The sequence below is a fragment of the Protopterus annectens genome, chromosome 3.part1 (assembly GCF_019279795.1).
Source record: "Protopterus annectens isolate FY-2018-M chromosome 3.part1, PAN1.0, whole genome shotgun sequence".
Taxonomy (NCBI): domain Eukaryota; kingdom Metazoa; phylum Chordata; order Ceratodontiformes; family Protopteridae; genus Protopterus; species Protopterus annectens.
In genome coordinates this window covers 1,817,943,289-1,817,966,389 of record NC_056732.1, presented here as the reverse complement: position 1 = coordinate 1,817,966,389, position 23,101 = coordinate 1,817,943,289, and the positions used below count along the sequence as shown (strand labels likewise).

At 37.3% G+C, this 23,101-nt stretch overlaps 1 protein-coding gene across 1 annotated transcript in view; it reads right to left on the bottom strand.

Moving 5' to 3' along the window:
• LOC122798697 (zinc finger protein 260-like) overlaps nt 1-23,101 on the bottom strand; it is a 112,860-nt gene that overhangs the window by 68,198 nt on the left and 21,561 nt on the right. The window contains exon 2 of the mRNA XM_044067792.1: nt 18,639-18,765. Coding sequence (XP_043923727.1) covers nt 18,639-18,765 — 127 coding nt within the window. The remainder of the gene's footprint in view (nt 1-18,638; nt 18,766-23,101) is intronic.

Here is a 23,101-nt window from a genome sequence, read left to right as displayed (position 1 = left end):
TCTATCAGCTTCTGGAAAGTGACTCAGTAGATAGCACAAAACAACTATATCAGGTCGCAATGCAATCCAAAGCTAGAAGTATAAAGAAGATAGTCAGATGCCCATCATAAGGGATGCCAGCAGCAACTTGCTCACCAGCCCAGAGGACATCAAAGGCAGATGGCAGGAGTACTTCCAGCAGCTTCTGAAGGAAGAAAACACCACAGAAGCTGTACTGTCCCAGAAACAGCCTACAATGAGAAAAGAGCAGGATCCCACCATAGAAGATGACTGGAGAATAAGCATTCTAGTGCCAGTATACGAGAACAAAGGAGGCATCCACAACTGTGGGCAGTACAGCTGTATCAAACTTCTATCACACTGCATGAAAGTTCTGGAAAGGGCGATTGATAAACAAGTATGCAGAAGTAGAAAATAAGATGGGAGATCAGGATCACCACAACTGACCTGAAGCTTGTGGTGAGACAGACAGTTAAGAAGAAGTTTGAAATGGGGACAGTTGAACTGGGCATTCATTGACTTGGAGAAAGCATATGACAAGGTCCTAAAGAAAGCTGAATTGGGCAGTACTGCAGAGGTTTAAAGTTCCAGAAATATTGGTAGAATTAGTACACTCTATGTACTTAGGACTCAATGACTCAAAGTACAAACTGTGTTCGGTCTCTCAGAGGGGTTCCCAGTGGGAGTGGATGTGCATCGGGGTACAGCTCTGAGCCCACTGATGTTCATACTAATGCATCAATACTATCAATTACACTTTAATCTTCATAAAGACACAGTAGTCAACAAAACACATTAAACAGGAATCCTTATACAGAAAAAAACAGTTCCTTATTGACGCAGTAGGAAAAGTGCAACCATGCCTCTGCTCCTACCCCGCCTACTATATGTCTCAACGATATTTACTAATCTCCATTCTTCCACCCAGGCCAAACTTGAACAGTGTTGTAACAAAATTAGCAAATATCCATGCAACCTCCCAGGTCATGCACATCCCTATAAACTCTGCACTGGCTTGAGCTACCTCACCACAACTCTTTTAACCAGTTAGTCAGGGCATACAAAATACAGTTTCTGTTCACAATTGCAAAGATTGATTTTTCGGCTCAGCGTTCATTACAAATTATAAACCAAAATCTAGGAGCTTAAAAACCTTAAAAATACAAAAAATGTTTTTTTTTCCTTTTTTACAGGGATGGGACAAAGACTCTTGCACCCTGCACACTCTGAAATTATATACCAATTCCATGGTGGCATCACAGTGAAGAAAAGGGGGAAACCCCAAAAAATGGACTGCTAGCTTATATAATACAGTCCATTGCAACATAACTCCCAGTGACGTTTTAAATTCTCAATCGTAACTCATTACAGCCAAGTGTGCCTCCAGGAGTCTCTGTGGTTACCTCCTACTGTGCCTCTAGGCATCAAATATTGCTTGCTCATATTTGCATTAATAATTCCAAAACCATGCTACATGCAAGGTATCAGAATATTTTATCTTGAAGCATACATGACGGCAAATACGGTTTTATTGACATTTGACCTCTGTCAATGAGTATTTGTTAGAACTGTAAGGTGATACTTCATTTTTTAAAGGCTCAAGCCCCGCCCACTGGGAGTTAAAGGTACACACTCCCACTAGGAGTTAAAGGTACACACTCCCACTGGGAGTTAAAGGTACACACTCAAATGAGATGTACTAGTGGGAATGAGATAATCATCTCAACCAATGGCGCAGAGCAAACACATAGGTAAGACCACAAAATACTGCATAATCCATCCAAACTTCCTTCACTATATAACCTCATCCATTGGAACTCACCAAATTGCACTCTTTGCTCCAAAAGATCTTTGCCTGGTATCATCCTAAAAATCCAAGAACTTTTATGAAGACTGACTATTGTAAGTATCTCTAGAATTTGGAACAAACTCCATAGCTCAATCAGGGCCTTACACACTATTAAAGATTTTAAAACTACACTAAAAAAAACTGTTCTCATCCAATTTCCAACTGTCCTACAACCACAGGCTGATCTTACTTAACTATATTTTCTCAATTATAACGCACATTTTTACCTGAAGTTTTACTCCCTGTCCTAACTTTTTTTTTTTCCCTGTACTATGGATAAAAAGTAGAATACAATTTTTCTACATATTATTTAGGAGTAAATCTGTTCTCTGGAATTGTCATACATATGCTAATATCTTCATGTATTATATGTAACCCATGTCCTAATATTTAACGTCTTATAAATTATAAATATTAACATTTTTGTCATCAGTTGCCAATGTTGTTTTATCAATCTGTATGTAAATACCATCATTTATAAAAGTATTCATCCTAAAATGTATTGCATTGTATAGTCTCGTATTCTATTATAAATTCCTTTCCAGCTTTTCTCACTGGTCCTCCACTGATAATGGGCAATTTTTTCCCAGCTGGACTCTCACGAAAGATTAAAGAAAGAACTTTTACCAAAAAGAAATCGTCTTTGTCGGTTATTTTCTACTTATACTTTCTAACTAGCTCTGTATCCTGACAAAAGGACAATTTTTTGAGCTAGTAGCCACCTACAAATTTAGAAACAGCGTTTATCCCAGCTGGACCAAAGATCAAGACGACACTTGAGGACTACTGGTTTTGGAGCAACTGAACCCAGGGCACCCACTGGATTAGCCATTTCAACCCATTATAACATGGGGGGGGGGGCTCATGCTACATTGTCTACTGCATTAACTGACTTTATACAGGCTTGATCTCTTACGCTCCAGGGCAAACCTTACTAAGTCCCGTGTGTCTTGTTTCCTCTATTAGTTTTGGCCTTCCAGAGTAAAAGGAATGTAGCACATGCTTGTTCTGGGTTATTAAGACTCAGTTAGATGTTCCCAGAAAACAAAAGCTAGTAAACAATAACCAACAAACAAATAATTTATCTCCAGTAAAAAAATGACCGATTTGAATAAAGGATGATTAAACAAAAATAACAAAATTGATTATTTATTCTCTGTTGATCGGGTTAGTCTGTCTAGGCCCTAGGCCTCTTTACAGGAGAAACCTGAGGTGGTATTCATACAATCAGGGGAAATTTGGTCAGGATATTTGGGAACTTCCAGTACTCATCTTTGTTGCGAGTGGGACACATTTTTACATGAGCACTTCCTGTTTCTGTTCCAGGCACAAAGGTGGCCCGAAGAAACATGGAGGCAGATGGAGAAAATGATAATGAAGTAGTGAGAGAAATGGATGAGAAAGCAAATATTGTGACCAGAGAATGTGTGCAGGTTTTCGAGAAATCTTTTTGATGCAGGGGAGTCAGTAAATGATGGTTGTAAAATTTGTACCCTCTAGTTGGGAAGGTTGTGGGATGATTTACTTAAAGAAGTGGTGATGCAGAGTGAGACAAAAAAATTAAGGAGATGTTTCCTGCAGGTGTATTATGAAGAAAATACAAAATGAGGGTGCAGAGACAATCCTGAAGAACAGTGGTGAAACTGTAAAGAAAAACATATGCAGAGAAAGTAAAAGGAGGCAAAGGGGGAGTAGAAAAAAAGAAGGCAGAAGAAAATGAAAACCTGATACATGGTAAGGATTTAAAGCAATGACAAAGAAATGAACAGGTAAGAAATGTGGGCAAATTTAGTAGCTCCTTTGGGTTCAAACACACAAGGTAAAATCATTTATTCCTATTAACAAAGAGACATTTTGTGACATTACATTTGAGACTGTTGTTTCAATGGAAAATTTTCTTGGAGAATATGAAAACAGAAAGACTGTGATAAAAGCATTTAACAAGGAAACAAAAAGGAAAATTCATGTACAATTTCGAACAGAGGTGGAAAGGTAGAGACTTTGAAAAGGCACTTGAAAACGTTATGTAAAGAAGAGGGAGAAAACTTGAAGTTATTGGAAAGAGTAGTGGAAGCTAGGATAAGAAGTGAGAGTGATTAGTGAGCAGTAATATGGCTCCATGCCAGGAAAGAGCACTACAGATGCGATGTTTGCACTGAGAATGTAGATGGAGAAGTTCAGAGTTGCATTGTGTCTTTGTGGACTTAGAGAAAGCATATGAGAGGGTGCCTAGAGAGGAGTTGTGGTACTCTATGAAGAAGTCATGAGTGGCGGAGAAGTATGTAAGAGTAATACAGGATATGTACGAGGGTAGTGTGACAGTGGTGAGGTCTGCAGTAGGAGTGACAGATGTGTTTAAGGTGAGAGGTGGGATTATATTAAAGATCAGCTCTGAGCCCTTTCTTATTTGCAGTGGTGATGGACAGGTTGATAGACGACATCAGACAGGAGCCTCGTGGACTATGATGTTTGCAGATGACACTGTGATCTGTAGTGAGAGTAAGGAACAAGTTGAGGAGACCCTCGAGAGGTGGAGATATGCTCTAGAGAGGAGAGAGGAGAGGAATGAAGGTCAGCAGGACTAGGACAGAATATATGTGTGCAAATGAGAGGGAGGATACAGGAATGGTGAGGATGCAGAGAGTAGAGTTGGCAAAGGTGGATGAGTTTAAAGTACTTGGGGTCAACAGTTAAGAGCAATGGTGAGTGTGGAAGAGAGGTGAAGAAGAGAGCATGGGCAGGGTGCAGTGGGTGGAGAACAGTGGCAGGAGTGATTTGTGACAGACTGGTACCAGTAAGAGTGAAAGGGAAGGTCTACAAGAGGGTAGTGCGACCAGCTACGTTATATGTGTTGGAGACAGTGACATTGACAAAAAGGCAGGAGTCAGAGCTGGAGGTAGATGACTTAAAGAGGATTTGCAATGGGTGTGATGAGGATAGACAGGATTAAGAATCGGTATATTAGAGGGTCAACTCAGGTTGGACAGTTTGGAGACAAAGTCTGGGAGGCGAGACTGAGTTGGTTTGGACATGTGCTAAGAAGGGATGATGGGTAAATTGTGAATAGGATGCCAAGGAAGGAGCTGCCAGGTAAGAGGAAAAGAGGCAGGCCTAAGATAAGTTTTATGCCTGTTGTGAGAGAGGACATTCAGGTGGTTGGTGTGACAGAACAAGATGCAGAGGGCAGGAAAAAATGGAAACAGATGATCCACTGTGGCAACCCCTAATGGGAACAGCCGAAAGAAGAAGAAGATGTAAAGAAGTCAAAGTAAACTTTATTATCATTTAGGACTACACAAATGCAGCCTACATTAAATTCAGAGTATCAACTCATCAGAGAGTGCAGATAACAAAAACAACATTATAACATTTCAAATTATAAAAGATTTTCAATACAAGACCCACAGAAGAATAAATAAATCAATAACGGCAAAAACACACAAGCCCCCTCAGACAGTCATAGAAGAAAACTGTACATAGCAGCATGGCAAGAGTAGGATTGCACATGTTAAGATTGTCCTCCTTTGTTCATCTGCAAACAAACAAACAGCAGGCAATTGCAAATAAATAAAAAATATATATTGCTACAGCAGCAAAGAATAAGAAAAGGATATTGCACACTTTTCATCTGTGCTACATATTGTGAATGATTACTGACTAAATAATCTGTGGGTGGTATCAGAGTTTATGTTTCAACACTGTTGGGTAGAAGCTGTTTAAGTATCTGGTGGTCCTGCAGTGGATACTTGGATATCTATTGCCCGAAGACAGATGCATGAACCAGCCATGTGTAGGGTGAGAGGAGTCATAAATTATTTTGGATGCACATTTAATGCTTCTTGCTGCAAAGAGATCCTGGATTGATGGTAAGTTGGTGCCCATAATTTTTTTTGGCAACTCGCACCACTCTCTGTAGCTTCTTTCTTCCTGCTATTGTACTGCTCCCAAACCAAACTGTGAAGCTACTAGTGAGATGCTCTCAACTGCTCCTCTGTAGAATGTGGTGAGAACAGTAGGTGGGAGCTTTGCTTTTTGAGCCTTCTGAGAAAGTGGAGACGTTGGTGTGCTTTTTTGACCAACTGTTCAGTGTTCACAGTCCAAGAGAGATCCTCCAAAATGTGCACCCCCAAAAACTTTGTAGATTTGACCCTATCTACCTCTTCACCATTTATCATGAGTGTTGAGTGTGCTGTTGACCATTTCCTGAAGTCTATAATGATTTCTTTTGTTTTACTGATATTCAGGTCAAGTTTGTTCTTGGCACACCAAGTCAATCAATGAGTAGACCTCATCTCTGTAAGCTCTTTCATCCTCCCCTTTGATGAGGCTCACAACCATAGTATCATCTGCAAACTTATTGATGTCATTGGGGTTGTATTTTGTAGAACAGTCATGAGTGAGGATGGTGAACAACAGACGGCTTAGTACACAACCCTGGGAAAACTTGTGTTGAGTATTATGCATCCTGAGGTGTTGTTGCTCACACATATTTTCTATGATCTATTCATCAAGAAGTCAGATCCAGTTGCACATGAGCTTGCTAACTCCAGGATGTACAAGCTTGTCAATAAGCTGCATTGGAACTACTGTACTGAATGCTGAGCTGAAGTCAATAAACAAAAGCCTGACATAGTTGTTACTTCCCTCCAGATGATCAAGTGAGAGGTGGAGTGCCCCTGAAATTACATCTTCAGTGGATCTGTTAGCCCGATAAGCGAACTGTAGAGGGTCGAAGGTGGATGGAAGGTTTGCAACAGATGCCTTTTAACTAGCCTCTCAAAGCATTTCATGACATTTGAAGTTACAGCAAGCCGTCTGTAGTCATTTAGGCAGGGTCGATTACCTTTTCTGGGGAGAGAGAAATATATTCGTCACATTGAAGCAAGAGGGAACTTTACCAAGAATAAGAGAGGTGTTCAAAAATATCAGTTAGAGCTGAGAATAGATAGTCTGTAAAGCTTTTAAATACTTTGCCCAGTATTTTATCAGGACCAGCAGTCTTCCTGGAGTTTACCTTCATATGTTGAGATCTCACTTCACTGGAGTTAAGGATGAGCACCCCCTCCTCCTGGTTGATAGGTAGCCTTGTAGCAGCCATGTTGATCTTCTCTTCAAATCTACCAAAGAAAGAGTTCAACCTGTCCAGGAATTAAATGCTGTCTTCACACTGAGCTGACCTGGTTTTATAGTCAGTAATCTACTGTATCCCTTGTTAGACACTCCTGGTGTCCCCTCATCTCTGCAAACTGACTTTGTAAATTATTTCCATATTCCCTCTTGGCCTCTTTAATGCTCCTTTTTAGGTTTTCTCTAGCTTCTCTGAGACCCTTTTTGTCTTTGATCTTGAATGCTGCATTTCTTGACTTCATAAGATCATAGACTTGGTTGTTGAGTCATGACTTTTGGTTTACTCTGATTGTCATGTTTTTGATGTCAGATACATCATCAACACATTTAGTGATGTAAGCTATTACTGCTTCTATGTAATCATCTATGTTCATCTGTTCATCTGACGTAGCTGCCTCTGTTTTCATAGTACTTGCTGAGACATTTTCGGTCTTGGAGAAAGCCCACTCATGCCAGACCCTGATCTGCTTAAGTGTGAGCTTTTCTCTGGTCAGAGCTGGTCTGTAGGCTGGTAGAAGCATGATGGTAAGATGGTCAGAGCTTCCTAAGTTAGGTTGTTGTATTGCTCTGTAGGCACCTGTTGGAATGTTCCCTGTCCAAAATGTTTGCAACCCTTGTAGAAAAATCTACAAATTGATAGGATAGGGCTGCTCTCCAGCAACCACATGTGAAAAGCCTGAGTTTTGTTTTTATAGCTCACAGATAGTTACAGGGCTTCAGTGGTATTTGCACTGGATGGAATGTATACCACTGTTACATATATTATACTTATCTCTCTAGAAACATAAAGGGTCTGCATTTTAAGGACAGGAACTCTAGATTATCAGAGAAATGTGACTGAACAATCTCACAGTTCTTACACCATCTTTCATTCACATAGATGCAGACTCCACCTCCTTTGGCTTTCCGCACAAAGCTTGACATCTGTCTGCATGAAAAAGTGCGAGACCTTCTAAGCTATCAGCACTATCACTAATCTTGTTATGTAGCCCATGTCTCAGTAATCATCAATAAACGGGTATTTCTAACCTTATTTCTGGTGTAGAGTTCAGGCCTCAAGTCATCCATTTTACTGTCCAGCGAGTGTGCATTTGCTAACAGTACTAAAGGCACAGCAGGCCTATGAGGATTAGTTTTCAGCTTTGCAGCAACTCCAGTACTGCAACCCCTTTTTCTGGTTCTCTGACATCTTTCCCTCTTCTGTCTTGCCCTCAGTGTTCTGGAACCTTCTGCCTCATGTTTTAGGCACTTTAAGGCATGTTGGATTAAAATACAATAGTTCTGTGATTATAGTAGGTCTCAGGAACTCTGCCAACTACAGGGAATCTAACCAGCAGCATGAAACTGTTAACTGCTTAATTTCCAGAGGCTTCTGTCTGCTGTAAGTTAATGTTCTTCCACTTAAAAGCCAAGAATATGATTTTTTCAAAGGTTTGTGTGAAAAAGAAAACAGACGAAGAATACATCTCTGTACTGGACACTGCAAAAGTTTATACTAAAAGGAGGTTATGCATGAATGAATGGGATTGTAATATTATATTAAAAATAGAAAGAGAAAAATTTATACATGTACCAAGCATGATAAATGTGGAAGGGAAAAGGAAAATCATAACATACTGGGGACAACCCAAAACATTTTTTTTGTCAAAAAGAAGGACATTTGATAAGTTAACTGTGATAAAAGAAAATGTTACACTTGTGGGGGAAATGGGACACGATGCAAAAATGTGAATTGAAATGTTATAAATGTAACAAAATTGGACATTTACGGAAGAATTGAAAATGAAAATAAGAATGAAGAAAAAAGAACGAAGGAGGAATTTTAGAAGTAGTAGGAAGAAAGAAATTAGATTTGAAAAAAAAATTATAATAATAATAAACAGGACATAGAGTAAGGCTCTGAAATGAGTGATGAAGATATAAACTGGGAGATAGTAAAAGGAAAAAAAATTCTATTAGCAAAAGGGTAAAAGACAGAAAATGAAAATGTAAGACAGAAAATGAAAATGTAAACGGATAAGTAAAAAAGAAAGGAATTGGATGAAAAAGAACATACAGCTAATGGCTGGCAGTTGGTACAAGGAGTTTGAATCACAGACACAAGGTACAGTGTTTCATTCTTACCTACTGGAAGGAAATTGCTAATGGCCTATTACGCAGCTAGCCTTGTAATTAGCTGTAAACTTATGAAACCATGAATCTATGGAAAAGGGAAAATGAAAATTTTAGAATGCTTTCCGTAAATGTGAACAGCATTAAGAATATAGTAAGAGGAACAGGGATTTTGGAGTGGTGCAATATATGTGATGTAGATGTAATTACATCAGAAGACAAAATATGTTTAGCAAATGAAGATTGCAAACAGAGAAACTACGGGGAGGAAAGATGATGTGGAATTTGAGAAATGAAAGATGTTCTGGAATAAAGCTTACATGAATTGTATTGAAAGGGAAAGCTTATTTCATCAGATTTTAGACTATGAAGTGATTAATATGAATATTATAATAACAAGATACTTTAATTGTGATTTAAGAGCCAAGTGTAAAAAGAAAGGAAATGATATAGAAAATGTTAGAAGTTGTTTTTCGGACATGTGGCAAGTTAAAACTTTCAGACAACAATTCATGGACTTATAAAAGGCGTATGTACAAAACTGAAATAGGTATTTTATAGTATCAGAAGCTTTAGTTTGAGGGCTTAGTGGTAAATTACTGTGGCTATGGTGTGCCACTAGTCCTGGGTTCAAGACTTGCAAGGACTAATTATTCAGCACAATGCCAGGGCACTTCTATGGGCTAGGCTTGTAAAGGATCCAGGACCATTAGCCTAGTACACACCTATGAACCTATGAGAAGGGGAGGTAGCTGAAACATGATTTTCTGGTCATCTTGCAATATGACTAGAGATAAAGGAAAACAAGGAATTTATAAAAATAGACAAAGGAATAAAAAGGATAAATGAGAAAGAATGCAATGAAGAAAGAAAGAGATTAGTAAGTTATGGAAAGATCATATTTTACTATGAGAACATTTTCTAAAAATTGGTCTGAATGGTGGATGATATTTAAGGAAAAATATAAAAAATGTTTTTATAGTGGCAATATGATATGAAAAAAGTAGAAAAAATATAAATTAATATATAATGATGCACTTGAAGATTTAGAACATGATAGAAAGTACTTTGACAAAGAAAGAGAATTATATGAAAAAAATAAAAAAATCTAAGAATTGTTATATAATCAATGCTATTTTTACAGGGAAAAAAGAGAAGAAGTATCGACTTACTTAAGCAGATTAGTAAAAGAAGATGGTAGTGTAATGACAGGAATAAAAAATGTAAAAGGAGACATAGAAGAACTCAAGAAAATATTATGAACAGTGTAGTTCAATGTGTACACGAAATGTTTAAAGAAGAAAGAAGGTAGTGAAAAAACATGGAAAATAAAAACATTAGCAGAAAAACAGAACAACGAGTTGGAAAATTAGATTTATTTCAATGAGCTAGATAACATATTAGGACAAGTAAATATAGATTCAACTGCAGGTCCACATTGAATAGGGTATGAAATGGAGTATACAAATTTAGGGGATAGACAAAAATATATTTTTTAAAGATTTTGAATGAATGGTTAAATGAAGGTTTTTATTGGCAAAAGAGGTTTTTTATAGATTTTGAATGAATGGTTGAATGAAGGTTTTATGTATAAAGAATTAAGTAGTCGAATACTAAAATTCATATGTAAGAAGGAAGACGGAAGATAATTAAAAACTGGAGACTCATAATATTGAATAATAAATGATTATAAGATCATTATGAAGATAATACAAGACTGATTTGAAACCAAAATCAAAAATATCATGGAAGATAGTATATATAGTATAAAGGAGAAGTTTTGTTGAGAACTATAAATGCTAGGGAAATTGTGGATGACATTGTGCAGAGAAAATTAGAAGACAAAATAATTATAGAACAGCTTAATAAGATACTAGTTAACTGATACAGTTGGACATGAAATTTTATGGGTAATAATGAAAGAATATAATATAAGCGATAAAGTTAGGAAATTATGTATATCAACATACACTAATAGTAAATTAAAAATACTTGTAAATAGCTAGTTAAGCCAAGATGTACATATGAAGAGTGGTGTAAGACAGGGACAGCCAGTGTTTGTAAACTCTTTGCATTAGTTATGAATGTGATATTATGTGAAATAAATTACAAAATGAAGGAGATGGGGTATATAACACCTGAAAGGTTAAGAATTCCAGTTCTGTTAATATATGCAGATGACATTATAATAATTGCAAAAAACAAAATTTGAATACAAATAATAATTTGCACAAATGGGTGTCTACATGTGACAGGGATGTTTTAAATAAAGAGAAAAGTAAAGTTTTAGGTGGTGTAGTAAAGATGGGGGTATTATTTCACAATGACTAAAATTTCTGTGTTAGGTACAACATTTGGAAATAAAGATGGGAGGCAAATTCAATGGGAAAAACAATATAAGAAATTAAACATGTCTTTTCTGGACAACATATAAATTATCATTCAGTAAAAAAGCCTATTTGATAAATTCAGTACTGATGGGAAAAGTCGTATACTTACACAGTGTATTATGTTGCTAACAGTACATGAAAATGAATTATTCCAGTATTGTTTTTCATTTATATGGGGTTTTAGATTAAACCCAGTAAAAGGAGGAGTTTTGTATATAAAGAGGAAGGAAGTGGTATACACTGCTTCATTATATTTGGAGAAAGTGTTAAAGTGGGTAAATGAAAAAGATGAGAGATTAGTAGTAAAATTGTATAAATATAAATATGATAAATTATGGGGTATGGTAAAAAAAGAGTAAAAGAGAGAAGGAGTGTACAAATGAAATAAAATGTTGTCAAGAAAATATTTTTGTGGAAAATAAAAACTGATGATATAGAAGAAATAGAAAAGTGTGATTTAAGAATGTAATGATAAATAGTACTATGGAAAAACATGGAAATATCTAACATATGAAAAAAATAAAGCTTTAAAAATAAGAAGCAAATGGTAAAATTGGAAAGTCAGAATGTCAACAATTTTTGTGGAGAGTGATAATAGATAAATTACCAGTAAACGGAAATATGCCATAAAAATGAAAAGTGATAGAATATATTTCTTATGTCAAGAAGAAGAAACTCCTGAATATGTGTTTCTAAAATGTAAAACAGTAAAAAACTTATGGAGAAAACAAATTAAAAAAAAAGATTTTTTTTGAAGATATGAAAGAAATGGATAAAATAAATATGGATATGATTAAATATGGATATTATAAGAACAGAAATAAAAAATATGTTTAAAGAATAAATACAAGTTATTTTATTTCATGTGTTATGGAATAAAAGAACAAATGCAATTATGTTTAATGGTAAATGGATTTCAGCTTCAATATTAAGTAAAATCAGATGGTGGTTATGGAAAAAGGAGTGGCGGTCTAATAGGGATGAACATTTAGTATGATTGTAAGGAAAATTTTGAACACGTGTAAATATATTTGCATATCTATATATTTGTACATTTGTAAATCTTTGTAAATATGCAGATATGTTGTAAATAAGAATTATTTCTGTATATATAAAGACCCCCTATACTTTTTGATAGGTGACATGGAATATTTTACATCCACCTGTTGTAACACCATCTCAAACAGATGGGACCTCAGTTTAATGACTCATCCGAAGGACAACACACTCAAGTATGCAGAAACCCCCATATGTTGCACTGCAGTGTCAGCAATCAAACTAACTGACATGGGAATAGAACCCATAATCTTCTGCACCAAAGGTATGTGTGCAAAATGACACTGAAGAATTGAGATGGTAACTACTGTGTTACTGATAAATGAATGCTACACTAGAGACTAATGCATAAAGTCTATGTTTCTAAGATTGATACCGCTGTAAATCACATGCTTCCTGTACATATTCATAGTTTTTACAAGGATATCTTAACATAAGAAGGGGTTTTAGTATCTTGACCACACCAAAAGATGGTACCGCAATCATGATGCAGTGATTATTTTGTAGCCGAATCAAGCTAGATGATTCCAGTTTTTACTGACACTATTTTTATATGAAGGTGAAGCTGCTAATGTTGCTCTGGATGCTGCTATGGTGGTCAGATTATATGTTATAACATATGAACCACTCAAGGAGTTTAACCTTCTATTCAAAAGATAGTAAACGTAAGGAGAGAGAGTATGAGTAACCATATGTACAACTAGTGACCCAGACAACTAGTGACCCAGGTCTGAGAATGAAATTAAAGAGGGTAGATCATCTCTATACTACTACTGCGAGGTTTGGAAATGACCTTAGGGTGAAAGGTAGGCCATTAATGTGTGCTGCTACTAACCTTGAGTTGAGAATGACCTTATGGTGAGACTGGATAGATAAATATCTCAAGTGTCTCAGGGTTAGTGCAATTTTCTGTGCTGCTTGTGACTAAGGTTTAGGAATGGCCTTAGGGTTAACAACAGTATCAGTCATTCTATACTGCTAGTGCAGAGTCTGAATGGAGAGATGAAAAGTCAGCAAGCAAAGGAGAGTAGCAGTGCTGAAACTGAATTCATCCTCAAGTCTTGGTGAGTACTTTCACGAGGTGGACCCTGTTTTTACAAAATCTCACTAAGGCGACACTGATGTATAGACTGCATTTATATAGCATACATCACAGATACAAGTAGATTAAAAACTAAAAATGATAGCTGGTTGCACAAGAGCCAGGATAAAAAAGTCCCCAATCCTAGTAGGCACACTGGTACCAGGACTGGAAAAGATGACAGTGTAGAATCCTACAATGGGGCCAGTCCAGGCCCAAGGGGAGGATGCCCCCCCTATTGTAGAAGGAAGTAATAGTCCACAAAAATCACAAAAACTGATAGGCCAAAGAAGAGCCATAAAGATGATAAAGTGGACTATTGAGGATAAGAAAGAAATTATGTATTATTAAAATTATGCAAAAAGCCAAGAATTTCCAGACACAAGATATACAATATGATTAAGAGAGAAATTAGAGGAAAGAAATATACTCCCACAAGAAAAACTGTCAGAAGCTTCAAATGAAAATTTGTGTTCATTGATACAACAGACTTGTGAAAAATAGTATATAGATCAAGAAATCTTGACCTGTTTGGAAAAAGAAGCATCTGAAGAAGTGCGAAAATATAAACAAAACCAAGAGATATTTGGAAAGTATAAAAAAGAAATATGGACATGGGGAAGAAAGATAGATTTGATATGGTGCGATAATTATGCAAAGGAGAAAGCCAAATTAATCAATGTGAAGAAGGCAGCCCCAAAGATATTCGAAGAGAAATAAAGGCAAAGGCATCCAGACATGGAAAATTTCACAATAAAAAAATAACATCACAAAGATGGAATGTAGAAAAGATGATTAGTAAAGCAGAAGTTAAAAAGTAGAAGTTAAAGTTATAGAGTGCCTGTGAAGTGAAGGATTTGGTGTAGATGACCTAGCACAGGTTACATCACAGCAGGATGGAGCGAGTCCCCAAATCAGGGAGAAACATGAAGATCAGGAAACTTCTGAAGAAGACATATAGACATGGGAAAGAAAAAGAGATTTAATATGGTGTAATATTTATGCAAAGGAGAAAGCAAAACTAACCAATACAAAAAGAGCAGCACCAAAGATATTTGAAGAGAAATACAGGCAAAGGAATCCAGACATAGAGAAGTTTACAATACAAAAAATAAGCAGACAAAGAGGAAAAGTAGAAAAGAGATTAGTAATGGAGAAGTTAAAGAAATTGAAACTGAGGTCATGGAGTACCTGCAAAGTGAAGGATTCAGTGTAGAAAATCGAATTCAGAAAGCACCATAACAGGATAGAGTAATGGATTTCCAAATTAAGGGGAAACCAGTGGAACAGGAATCAATCGGTCAGGTGCCATATCAAGATATTTTGGAGCCTTCCACAGGAAACCAGTATAAAATTTCATTTGAAGCCAGATAGCAAAGGAAGGAACAGGAAACTGTGGAAACTCTGATACAGTCAGTGTTGAGGAGCGATAGGCCAGTGAGTTCCCATATGATGGGGCAACGGATGGTACAGGATGAAGTTGAAGAGAATGTTCCACAGGAAGATGCTATAGAACTTTCTGTAGAATGCCTGCAGGAATTGGAAAATAAAGGATGTGCCCTCAGTTTGGAAGAAAAGGAGTTAAGAGAAGAGTTGCTTGATTTAATAGACATAGACAGATATATCAAGATCAATGAAAGAAATAGACTGCAGAAGGTTAATACAACCCAAAAATTCAGAAGTTTGATAAAACAAATGAACATAGTAATTAGGACTGTTCATACAGACCCATGTAATATAACAGAAGTAAACAGAATATATTACTGTGCTGTTAAATTAATAACTGATACAATTCTACCACAAGAACACTGGGTAGTGAGGGAAAGGAAGGGGAGAAATCGAATACCATCATGGAAATATTGAATAGAGCGGTTAAGATAAGAAGTATCACTGTTAGAAGATTATAGAAGACGGAATAGATCAACAAAAATACTAAGAAACATAGATGTGAGTAAAGCAACCCACAGTATTAAAACAGACCAGTATCTATCATGCACTATCACAAATAACAAACTAAAAATTTCAGCACAGGCAAAAAGACTTAGAAGATACAAAAATAAATATAAAGGAAAAGTATAAAATAAGCAATTTATTGATGATCCAAAAATGTTTTATAGAGAATTGGCAAAAAAGGTAAAAGGAATTGAAAGACTGCCAAAAAAAGAAGAAATAGATACATTTTGGAGAAGTAGCTTTGAAGATCCTGTGGAACAATAACAAAGATGTTAAATGGAGAAAAGTAAAAGAAAGAATAAGAAGTTTAAAGATACAGGATGTGAAATGGGATGAAGTAACAGCCAGAGAGATTGAAACAAAGTTAAGAAAAGCTTCTAATTGGAAAACCCCAGGCCCAGATGCAATACCTAATTTTTGGCTGAAAATATTAACATCTTTGCACGAAGATTTAGCCATGAGTAAGAACTATTTATATGCACACCCCGAACTGACACCAACCTGGTTAACAACAAGAAAAAGCAATGCTCCTACTTAAGGATGAACTTGCAAGCTACCTTAAAAATTATAGGCCAGTAACTTGCCTTCTGATGACGTATAAAACTATACACGGGAACTGATGCTGACAGAGTTTATAGTCATTTAGAAGAAAACTCAACTGCGGCAGTAGAACAAAAGGGAATTAAAAGAAAGTCATATGGAACAAAGGATCATTTGTTGTTAAATAAAGTCATAGTGAAGAACTGTAAAAAGGGGAAGAATCTAAGTATGGCATGGATTGACTACAAAAAAGCATTTGATAGTATCCCACAATCATGGATAAAAGAGTGCTTAAAAATGTATAAGATACACCCTACACTGATTGACTACTTTACAGTAACCATGAAACAGTGGCAGACGACTTTGCAATTACGCCATGATAAAGGACAGATTATTATCCCAGGGATAAAAATTCAAATGGGAGATATTCCAGGGTGACTCTGTCACTGTTGCTATGCAGCCTTACCATTAACCCATTAAGCTGTCTACTTAACAGCTTAGGCCATGGCTCTAATATGGCACCTACAAAACAACAAAAAGTGTAAAGACTTTTCATCTTCTCTTTGTCTGTGATTTAAAACTGCATTGCTCATCAAATGAGGAACTGAAAGCACAACTGCAAGTTGCCAAAACTTTTTCAGATGATATAAGAATGTCATTTGGGCTTGATAAATCTGCAAAAGCAACCTTTAAAGCAGGAAAATTGCAACATCAGGAAAACATCAGTTTGGGACAAGAATGTGATATAAAAGAACTTGAGCAAGAGGGAGTGTATAAATACTTGGGAATTGATGAAAGATCAACAATAAAACATGAACAAATGTGAATAAAACTTGGTAAGGAATATTTCAGAAGACTTAAATTAAACCTGAAAACAGCACTGACATCTAGGAACAAAATTCAAGCTATAAACCAATTTGCTATTCCTGTCCTAACTTACAGTTTTGGAGTGATTGACTTGCCCCAAAATGTGTTGGACAGATTAGATAGAAAAAGAAGAAGGATGCTTCATGCTCACCAAATCTCTTCTTCTTCTCTTTCGGCTGTTCCCGTTGGGGGTCAAAAGGAGCAATGGGTCTTATAAAAAAGAATCGACAATCGTATTTAGATATGTTACCAATCCATGTCAGCCCGTATGAATTGCAGAAGGAGTCACTACTGGGCATATTGCGGGTGCTCCGAAGAGCACTTTTGGCTGACATCAAAGATTGAAACAATACTAATTTCTTTAACTTTAATCATATTTTGACATAGGAATGGGGTCCATTCCCGTCATGGTATTAAAAACCCAAAAGACTTGGAGAAATTAAAAAAAACTAGTGACCCAAGTTTTGGAATAAATCAGATGGTAGTTAACAATCCTTGCTGCTGATAATTCTGATTTGGTAAATGTGGGTAACAAAGGCATCTGCTGTTGGAAGTAAATAACAGTCTTGAGCCCACTGTTGTTAGCAAATAGGAGCAGGAGACAGTTGTCAATTACCTCAACCCTGGTAGAGACCATGTTTACACTACCCACACCCCACCACCAAAAAAAAAAAAAAAAAAAAAAAAAGCAATTTTAAGATTTGCTTTTCTCTTGTGTTTTTGTTTTTCTTTTTTTCCTTTAGCTTTTTGCCACTCTGCCTCTGCATTTCAAGTGGCAACATTTCAATAGGGAAACGCAAAAAAAAACAGTTTAAATGTGTTACAAATAATTTTGTAATTCAATCTAATTTTTTTTTACTTTTCAGTAAAATTACATTTATTTCTTTTTTAATGTGTCAGGACTTTCAGTATCATGTTTATGTAGGATGGTGTGCCATACCAGCATTGTACTCTGCCTGAAAAGTAAGAACTCATCTTTTACTCTGGAATTCAACTTGTAACTGCATTTCTATCTTTATTCGTTTCTAGGATTCACTGTTTGAATTAAAGAAGATGTGGAATTATGTTCCATATCAAAAATAACAGAAAAAGGAGAACTGAAAAAGTACACATATGTAGGATATTTTCTCTTTCTTATGAATAACAAGAGTTAATGGCTGCATGTTGTACCATTTCATCTTATAAACTGTATGAGGGGGAATTGGGGATTGGAATAATGGTTAAGGTGTTTACTTCACAAACAAAAGGTATGAGATTTGATTCTCACTTTTGGTCGCTGTCTGGTTATGAACTAGGCATGTAATATTCTACACACCAATTGCCCTAGTATTTAACTATGAACCTATAAACCTGAATTAGTCCTACAAGCACCATATACAAAATGCTAAACTATAAATCAGCTCATTAATAAGAATAAACCTCCATGGTGCCTCAGGAAAAAACTGTAAGTAGTGGGTTTTCCTGGTTATAAAGGAAAAAAATAAACTGCCTAAAATAAATTAATAGGATCAAAGTAGTTACAGCACTTCACTTTTCATAAAGGAACAAAAGGGTGGGAACAGAATCTCCTAAACAGTTTATAATTTCCTTTCAGACAGCTGTACTTTGTAATTATAAACGTAAATACGCCCTTCAAATAATTACAGTTGCAGGTGTTCCTTACCTACAGAAACCATGTTCTCATAGTTCTCTACCATCACCTCTCTGTGTAGGTCTTTCTCCTGGTCACTCAGCAGGTTCCATTCCTCTCTCTGAAATCTGACAGCAACATCTTCAAAGGTTTCTGGCATCTGATATGAAAAATAATGTTAAGTTTGTTTGTCTGCTTTCTTCTGGTTATGCTGCACAGATAGATCTGACATGTCCACATGAAAATGTTAACAAGCTATGCTAAAATTTAGTACAACCCCACATGTTCCCAATATGTGAAGATTAATTCTTCTGTTAATGATACCTTATTCTCATTCACTTGTTAAAACTTCTGCCCAAGTAGAATTAGCAGCAGACAGTACTAAACAGGAACAAAAAAATTAAGTTATGTACACTTACAGCATGGGCAATTAACATACTTCACCCTAGACTCATTTCTTTGCATCTGCAATATATAATAATAATAGTAGATAAACTTGTGGTCATAGCAGAAAAAGGTGTTTGAAGTATAAGTTCACTTAATCTGTTCACAAATAAATACAATAAAAGTAATGTTTAGTTTGCAGAATGTCCACACCCTACATGACAGATGCTATAAAATTACCCATCCTTTTTGCATGCAAGTTAATGATGCAACTACGTACTCGTACACAAGCTAAACTGTTTGCAAAAAGTTTTGGCAAGCATTTCACTACACTGAAATAGTCCAGCTCATTCAATTGCAATAATTTAAATACATGGGCTGCACAGTAAAAATACTTCACAGGCTGCATAGTAACAACAGCTATGTATGCTTCTGGGCCCATGTCCTGGTTAAAAAAAGTATCCAGACCCTTTTACTTAACCAATTAACAAACAAACAAAAACATAGACAGTTCAGTCAGCAACCTCTCATCCCATGGAAAACAACTTATTTCACCCTGTGCGTGACACTGCTGCATTTCATTATTTCACCCTGTGTGTGACACTGCTGCATTTCATTATTTCACCCTGTGCGTGACACTGCTGCATTTCATTATTTCACCCTGTGCGCGACACTGCTGCATTTCATTATTTCACCCTGTGCGCGACACTGCTGCATTTCATTATTTCACCCTGTGCACGACACTGCTGCATTTCATTATTTCACCCTGTGCGCGACACTGCTGCATTTCATTATTTCACCCTGTGCGCGACACTGCTGCATTTCATTATTTCACCCTGTGCGCGACACTGCTGCATTTCATTATTTCACCCTGTGCGACACTGCTGCATTTCATTATTTCACCCTGTGCGTGACACTGCTGCATTTCATTATTTCACCCTGTGACACTGCTGCATTTCATTATTTCCCCCTGTGCGTGACACTGCTGCATTTCATTATTTCCCCCTGTGCGTGACACTGCTGCATTTCATTATTTCACCCTGTGCGTGACACTGCTGCATTTCATTATTTCACCCTGTGCGCGACACTGCTGCATTTCATTATTTCACCCTGTGCGTGTCACTGCTGCATTTCATTATTTCACCCTGTGCGCGACACTGCTGCATTTCATTATTTCACCCTGTGCGCGACACTGCTGCATTTCATTATTTCACCCTGTGCGTGACTCTGCTGCATTTCATTATTTCACCCTGTGCGTGACACTGCTGCATTTCATTATTTCACCCTGTGACACTGCTGCATTTCATTATTTCCCCCTGTGCACGACACTGCTGCATTTCATTATTTCACCCTGTGCGCGACACTGCTGCATTTCATTATTTCACCCTGTGCGCGACACTGCTGCATTTCATTATTTCGCCCTGTGCGCGACACTGCTGCATTTCATTATTTCACCCTGTGACACTGCTGCATTTCCTTATTTCACCCTGTGCGTGACACTGCTGCATTTCATTATTTCACCCTGTGTGTGACACTGCTGCATTTCATTATTTCACCCTGTGACACTGCTGCATTTCATTATTTCACCCTGTGTGTGACACTGCTGCATTTCATTACTTCACCCTCTGCGTGACTCTGCTGCATTTCATTATTTCACCCTGTGTGTGACACTGCTGCATTTCATTATTTCACCCTGTGACACTGCTGCATTTCATTATTTCACCCTGTGTGTGACACTGCTGCATTTCATTATTTCACCCTGTGCGTGACACTGCTGCATTTCATTATTTCACCCTGTGTGACACTGCTGCATTTCATTATTTCACCCTGTGACACTGCTGCATTTCATTATTTCACCCTGTGCGTGACACTGCTGCATTTCATTATTTCACCCTGTGACACTGCTGCATTTCATTATTTCACCCTGTGCGTGACACTGCTGCATTTCATTATTTCACCCTGTGTGTGACACTGCTGCATTTCATTATTTCACCCTGTGCGTGACACTGCTGCATTTCATTATTTCACCCTGTGACACTGCTGCATTTCATTATTTCACCCTGTGTGTGACACTGCTGCATTTCATTATTTCACCCTGTGCGTGACACTGCTGCATTTCATTATTTCACCCTGTGTGTGACACTGCTGCATTTCATTAATTCCTCATGGGAAGTACACACTGGATTTAAAAGCCAGCTTTTTCAATTCTGCTGTTCTGAATGGCAATTATATTAATCGGTCCTTATTCCAAAAATGCATGTGCTTGAATCTTATGCATTGGAAAGGACTACGTGGATGAATGTGTGTGTGATATTAGTTACAGACAGTGACTCTAGGATAAGACTTGAGGTCTTCTTTGAGGTTAATACTGTGATTTTATGTGTAGAATTAGGTTTTGGGTTACTAATAGGGTTTGAACTACTACTATGAGCTTTGGGCTATTATTAGAGTGATATTTAGTATCATGTTTTCAAATCAGTGGTATTTTCCAGTGTTTCTTGAATTTCTGGAATCTAACTTTTGATATTTGAATTTTAGGATTTCTGAGTTGATAACACTGAATTTGTGCCTTCAGAAATTACGTCTTGCCAATTTGTGCTACAGATGTACTTTTCTGGCTTCAAATACTTTGTCTTTTGTATACATCAGTAAGAAGCTGAGATCCCTCATAAAATCCTCCAAAGCTAGTTATGAAAACAAAATTGCCACTGACTCTAAAGACAACCACAAAGCATTCTATAGCTATGTCAAGAATCTAAACGGGAACACTCAGATTTGCCCTGAGTTAAGCACAATGGCACTAAATATACAGAACCAACTGATATTGCCAACATCCTGGCAGATAGTGCTAACTTTACCTCCCCTCTCACCCCCTAGAGGGCCCATCTCTATACCGGAAGAATGCAAAGTTCCTATAATCATGGCTGCACAGGTAAAAAACATACTCTCCAAAACCAAGAACACAGTATCCATGGGACCCGACAATATCCCAGGCTGCGTTCTACATAAACTACAGAATGAACTGGCACCCTACCTAAGTACCATGTTCAATCATAGCCTCACCTCAGGCTTTGTACCCACTGAATGGCGCACCATAATGGTTATCCCACTCCACAAAGGGCAAGCCATGACGGACCCTGGGAACTACCACTCCATTAGCCTGACGAGCCTGGTCTGCAAGGCCATGGAATGCATCATTGTGGAACTCATAAACAAAGACATTGGTAATCTCCAAACTCTGGACCCTACCCAGTTTGGATTTGTAAAAGGCAGATCATGTCTCCTAAACCTGATTGACTTCTTTGAAGCAGTCACCAAAGCCACAGATGAGGGTAAAATGGTTCACACAGGTTATCTAGATCTCGCCGAGGCTTTCAACACTATCCCCCCTCTGGAATTATAGATAAGCTCACTAAACTAGGTATAAATCCCTATGTCACAAGATGGGTTGCCAACTGGCTCACGGACAGAAAGTAGCGGATTCCAAATCAGACATCAGACCAGTGACAAGTGGAGTACCACAGGGTTCAGTCCTGGGTCCTCTCCTGTTTGGTATCTAATTCTCTGAAGTGCAGGCCAACACAGAAGGTCTTTGGCTAACAAAGTTTGCAGATGACTGCAAACTAGGAGCCATAATCGAAACTCCTAACGATGTGGACAAACTACAAAATGGCCTCACTGAGACAGATACCTGGTGTCAAAGCCATGGCCTGAAGCTCAATGCAAAAAGTGTATTGTCATCCCCTTTGGTAAAAACTCTGTACCCATGAACTACCACATAGCTGGTAGTCTACTTAATGCTGAAAATGTGATAAGAGACCTTGGGACACAGGTGGACAGTAGTCTCTCCTTTGATAATCACATTGCCACAGTGGTCAGGAAATCCTTCTACGTGGCTCATCTCATCACAAAAGGATTCTCATCCAGAAAAAAAGAGGTCATTGTTCCCCTCTACTCATCACTCATCAGACCCATTATAGAGTACAACGCCCCTTTTGGTATGTACCTCACAAGACATCTACAACAACTGGAAAGACCACAGAAATACCTCACAAAGAGGATTACTGGCCTCAAACAGATGCCCTATGCAGACCGTCTCAAAAAACTACAGC